The 5,752-nt window shown below is 59.4% G+C and overlaps 1 protein-coding gene across 1 annotated transcript in view; it reads left to right on the top strand.

Moving 5' to 3' along the window:
* The window catches only part of ARHGEF16 (Rho guanine nucleotide exchange factor 16), a 16,585-nt gene extending 12,423 nt beyond the window's left edge, over positions 1-4,162 (top strand). Inside the window, exon 13 of the mRNA XM_023536990.1 lies at positions 75-4,162. Within this exon, the coding sequence (XP_023392758.1) occupies positions 75-389 (315 nt within the window). The 3' untranslated portion in view covers positions 390-4,162. The remainder of the gene's footprint in view (positions 1-74) is intronic.
* Positions 4,163-5,752: the final 1,590 nt, after the last annotated feature.

The following is a 5,752-nucleotide window of genomic DNA, read 5'->3' as shown; positions in this document are numbered from 1 at the left end:
GCTCCTGGGCCCGCAGGTGGCTGCACAGAGCTGGTTGGAGCGAGCTCAGCCCCAAGGCCAGCCTGAGTACCTGACCAAGCACACCTGCCTTGAGCAGGGCGCCCTGGCGGGACGGGGTGGTGATCAGCTCTCCGGATGCCTGGCCATGGTGTCTCCCGGGACAGCCGCCCCGAGGGCTGGGGTGCCGACATCAGGGCCCCTCCCCGGTGCCTGGGACCCTGCCCTCACCCGCCCCGCATCTGGGCGCAGGGTGGCTGTACGGCGAGAGGCTGAGGGACGGCGAGACGGGCTGGTTCCCCGAGGACTTCGCCCAACACATCACCAACCGCGGGGCCGTGGAGGGCAACGTGCGCAGGCTGCAGCGGCTGCGGGTGGAGACGGACGTGTAGCCCGTGCGCCCGGCTCCAGGCCGCTCGGCAGCCCATGCTGGGCTCCGGGGGGCGCGTGGGCCTGTCCCCGAGCCCGAGCCCTCCTGGATCCCAAGGCCCCGGAGCGGCAGCAACAACTCCAGACACTTCCCAGGAGGAGGGTCACACTTGCCCCCCATCCCACCCCCGGGGAGCACCCTCAGACAAGCTCAGGGGCCGCGCCAGCCCTGACCGCTGGCCAAGCCCCTGGGAGGAGCCTGGCTGGCCCTGTCCCTCCTGTGCCACCGGTGGTGAGAGGCAGATGGTCCCGGAGACACGGGACGACACTGCCATCTCCCTCCCGCACTGCTCCCGCCTCGTGCAGACGAGGAGTGCGCGGGGCTGCCCGCCTTCCGAGAGGAGGCTGGAGGGAGGTGGCCCAGGGCGCCAGCGCCGCACTTGTGACTTTGAGGTTTCCAGAGAGATTAAAGTGTTTCTAGAACACCTGAGTTTCCACAGCGACTCTGAGTCCAGGCGAAGGCCACACGAGTCCCCAGGAGGTTCTCGAAGTGCCTCGGGCTGGGGCTGGCCCCCACTCACGGTCACTCTGGGTTCGTCCTTAGCCTTGGTCGGTCTGTCCCCCTGGAGTGTTCTGGGTAAGACCAGTGGGTGTGGGGGCTGGAGGACACAGCAGAGCCTGTGGGGACCCTCACCACCTCTGCTCCCCCGGGATGGGGGCCGTGCAGATGGGAGAGACAGGCAGACCGCAGGGCTGGGGAGGAGGGTCCTGCTGGGAGTGGTGAACAGTTTTTCTAGGGGCAGAGGGGGTGCTGTTTTCTGCCCCCCATGCCAGTCCTGTCCCCACGCTGGGGCAGTGCTGTCCTTGGGGTAGGGGCTCCCAGCAGTCTGTGTCTGCCACGTCCCACTGGGGTGCCAGCTTCTAATGAAAGCTGGAGGTGCAGCCCCCGCTTGGAAGTGGGGCCTGGGGAGGCCAGGTTCTGTGCGGCTCAGCCCTGGGGCCAGCGGCAGCCTCAGGCTCAGCCTCAGGCTCAGCCTCAGGCTCAGGCTCAGGCTCAGACTCAGGAGGAAAGGCCTGGAGGGCGGGGCGAGTGAGGGGTGGAGCTTCTCCAGCAGTCCCTGGAGCAGGTGGTAGAAAGGGCTCATCACTGGAGGGTGGGCCACTCCACCCCACACCTCCAAGGTCATCTCCATGGCCTCAGGTGGCCAGAAGGGCCTGGCCCACTCAGAGCCAAGCAGGACCCTCCTGGGCCGCTTTGCCAGATGGGGGGTGGGGGAAGGGGCAAGGCCGGGCTCAGGGAGAGGCATGGTCTGGGGGGCTGGGGCCCCAGGAGGGCAAGCTGGTGGCCCGCGCATTGGCAGGTGTGTGTGTGCGTGCGCGTTAGGAGCTGGCGGGCAGTGTTCGTATGAGCCCAGCTGCCCCGTAACCCGCCTGTTCTCAGCGCTCACCCCCAAGCTCCCAGGCGGGCAGGCCGCCCCTCCCCACGTCCCCGCCAAGCGCAGTTCCAGTCAGTGGAGCAAAGTGGGTTTGGAAGCGCTGAGGCCTCGTCCCCAGTGTCGTGACCTGGGGCAGGGATGTGCCCTCCGGCCTGACTCGGTCTGCGTGGTTGAAGGCCCCTCTGCACCATCAACACCATAAACAAGGAGCAAGAATGCTTGGCCTGGAGGAAGGTCGTCCTGGACGCTGCCGGGAGGGGCATCCAGCTGGGGAGGACGGGACCCTTCCACGGGGGTCAGGCCAGCTGTGCGCCCCGTCCTGCTGCAGGTCGGGAAATGAAAGCCCAAAGATCCTTTGTCCACTGCTGGGGTCACCGAGCTTGCAGGGGGGTGAGGCTTCCTAGGACAGCAGCTGACCCAGCCCCCCCACAGGGACCTCGTGCCTGGGGCACATGCAGAGTGGCAGAAAGTGGGAGCTGGTCAGGGCCTTGCAACTGAACCCCTTCCCCAGAGCCGTCCTGGGCACCCCCGCCCATCCCTGGGGACGTGGAGCAAAGGCGTGAGGCGCACAAGTGGGCAGGCCTGCAGTCGGCACCCCCTCCACTCTGCGGCCACCCTGCTGTGTGTCCGCATGTCCCTGAACCGTGGGCGTCCCTGGAAACTGGTGTCCTCCACCAGGCAAGGTGGTACGTGATTCTTGCTTCTCATCCACATGGGGTTTAGGATCTCTGTGCCACCCTGCACCCTCAGCTCCTGTTTCCGACCCCGTCAGAACGTTCCGGGCCCCCGGTTTGTCCTTCCTTCTGGGTGGCCCTGCCTCCCCCTTCTGCCGCCCCCTGGTGGCCGGAGGGGCCCTGAAGGGGCCAGTTCCTGGGGGCACATGCCTCGCAGGTCCTCTCGGAGCGGTCCCCCGCGTACCCAATCACAGAGCCTCTCGCTGAGCAAGCTGGGGCCCGACCTGCGGGGAGGCCAGCTGCAGAGGCAGGATGTACCCCGGGCCGGGCCCTTCCAGGTCCCCTGAACCCCATGAAAGCCTCGCGCGCCCTTCTGCCAGACGCATCCGCGATTCGCTGGTCGAGTTGCCACCTGGAGCGGTTCGCTGGTCGAGTTGCCATCTGACGGAGGTGTTTCCTAGCTGCTGCCGTTGGTGTTGAGGAACCGTGGGTCCGTGTGGGCCCTGCGCAGGTCACACGCCTGCGTGGCTTGATGGCCCGCCTCGCCGGGTTCTTACTGGTCATGCTGGCCCGCCTGCTGGCCCGTCCGGCTTTTCCACAGTGCCAGGATCAGCCCTGAAAACCACAGATTCTCACGCTTCTCGTTCTCATTGGACAGACTGGCCTGGGGCCTCCCGAGCTGTGCCTTGATCTTTAAGGACAGGTAGCTTGTTCCACAGTTTCTTGGGCCCTGTCCGGGTCCCGACCTGGTGGTCCAGCGTGAAGCAAGCGAAGCCCCGCCTCCCGGTGCATCCTAGTGGGGAAGGACCGCTGGGGGAGACACAGACATCGCGCCAGGGCCACGCGGTCAGCCACGCACGGAGGATGGAGAGCAGGGCCCTGGCGTGCACGGGGTGGGCCAGGAAGGCCCCGGCGGCTTCGCGCGGACAGATGCGCCTCTGCTTCCTCCACTGAACCCGCTGCAGGTTCCTGGCACATAGGCACTGCCGAGAAAGGCCTTCTGCAGCGTTTCCAAAGATGTATGTCCTACGGGACATTGAGCTCCATCCAGCACCCTTCCTCTGATTTCTCGTCTCACCCAAAGTGACAGTCTCTGACATCAAACTGGCTTGGGATTAGAATCAGGTCCAATTCCCGTTGGATCCAGTGGATGTTACTTTTTAAATACTTTTATTTGAGGAGCTAAGATTTTACTGGGGATTTCTGCATACACATAACAGGTCTCTGCCCTCAACACATGGCCTCGTGAAATGCGTTGAGCCGTTTCCCGCTACTTATAGTTTCTTGGAATGACTTATGTTATTTCAAGTTCACGGTATTTTGAAAGTCTGCACGACCACCTGTACCAGCATCGTCCCAGCTGTTACTGGGCGAATGGCAAGGGAGGGGGAGCATTAATATACTATTTGCCTTTGCTTACGTTATTGGTTTATTTGAGGGTTTTATTTCTACCTACCAATCCTGGCGTTTTGTATTTTCCCAAAATCGTATCCATTTTTCTAAGCTTCTAAGGTTCCTGGTGCAGAGCTGTTCATATTTGTTTACGTCATACTCTTTATTGGGTCTGTAGTTAGTTCTCCCTCCTTCTGTATTTTTTCCCTTGCTCCATGTTTTAAAAAGTCAGGTCTTGCAAGAGTTGTTTTCCTTCAGATTAGTCTTCAAAAACTAAATTTTTATTTCGTTAAACGTTTCGTTATTCTCCATTTGCTAAGTGTAACGTTTATTTAAATGCAAACGAGTACAAACATGAATATAATATATAAACGTAAGTATAAAAATATAGCTTGTCAAAGCTCATGCAAACTTCATCAGTGTTCACGTCTTTTTGGTTAACCTATTGGTTTTTGTAAAGAGCACACTAAAGTCACCGGTTATAATTGTTTCTACCTGTTACACCGTCATTGCGGTATGAATTTCCGAGCCTCTGTTACGTGCGTGTATGAGTACATACATTGATACAGTCACGCATGATGCTTTAAGCCTGAAATATTAGAACTCCTGCCTAAGCTTTCGTTCGGTTTACTTTCTATGCTCCTATTCCTACCCTTCCTGGTGTATCTTTTGTAGCGAACCGTTGAATATTTACCGTGGTCCAAGGCCTGTTTTGCGATCGTCTGTAACCACTCGCATCGGGATTTCCTCACGTTTTCTCCTTCTTGCCTTTTATTTTCCCTCCTTCCCTGACTTCCACTGCGGGGATGAACCTGAATCCTCCTCAGTCTTCTGGCCGGGGTGCACCTGTCTCATTCCACTCTGCCCGCACGTCTCTGTTCCACCAGCAGGGGCGTCATAGAGCACACCGCCCTCCCCTTCCCAGGCCGAGGTCTCAGAGGCCGGTTTCTGTGAATGGCGATGTCTCGTTCACTAGGTTTCGGGGAAGTGTTCCTGTCACCCTCCTGGCTTCTTTCTCTTCTTGCCGGAGGGCTTCTTCTGAGCACGGTTTCAAGTCAGGTTTCCATGGTAATCCCCGGGGCCTTGGAGATTAAGGATAATGTGGGCTTTGCTTTTCGGTGATAGTTTAGTAGGATATGAAATTCGAGTTGCGGGGTTTTTTTCCCTGAACGTTTGAAAACAACATCGCTGTCTCCTTGCTTAGAGTGCATCTGTTACAATGTCCGATGTCACTCTGATTCCTGTCCTTCTTTTCGGGGCATTGTAGAATTTCTCTTTGCCACGGATAACGTGTTTTGGACTGTGGCTTTTCTGCTTGCTTTTGCACCCTGAGCCTTCTCGGTCTGCGATCACCCACCTTTCGATCTGAGAACTTCCTGTTCGCTGAGGCTTCACGGCAAGGATTTTCTCTTTTTCTACGATTCCAGCGGGACGGATGTGAACGCTTCCTTACCCATTTCCATGAACGCTTCTTTTGTCTTCTCTCTCTCTACGCCTCCCAGCGGCCCCCTGGGAGAGCGTCCTGGGCTGGAAAACCCACTACCCAGCTGCGTCCCTGCCGCCCGCCCACCGACTCCTCCGGCCTCTCCACGGCGGGTTCTTCCGTTGCCCCCGACCGCCTCCCGGATGCTGACTGTACTGGCCTCGGAGCCTTGGCACGCGGCTCACGAACTAGGCTTCCTCTGCTCGCTGCTGTTCACCAGTAGTCTGTTTAAGGGGACAGCGCTTTCTAGAACCCTCCTTATTTCGTCCCGTGAGGTCCTTTGCCCTTGGGGTATCAGCAAGCTGGGCTGGTGTTGGAGGGGAGGGAGGGTCATATAGCTCAGGCCCTAAGCGTCTGGTGTGACAGTCTGAGTCCAACCTCTCCACTGGTCACCCCACCCC

This window comes from Pteropus vampyrus, unplaced genomic scaffold (genome assembly GCF_000151845.1).
Source record: "Pteropus vampyrus isolate Shadow unplaced genomic scaffold, Pvam_2.0 Scaffold176, whole genome shotgun sequence".
NCBI lineage: Eukaryota > Metazoa > Chordata > Mammalia > Chiroptera > Pteropodidae > Pteropus > Pteropus vampyrus.
This window is presented reverse-complemented; position numbering and strand designations above follow the sequence as displayed.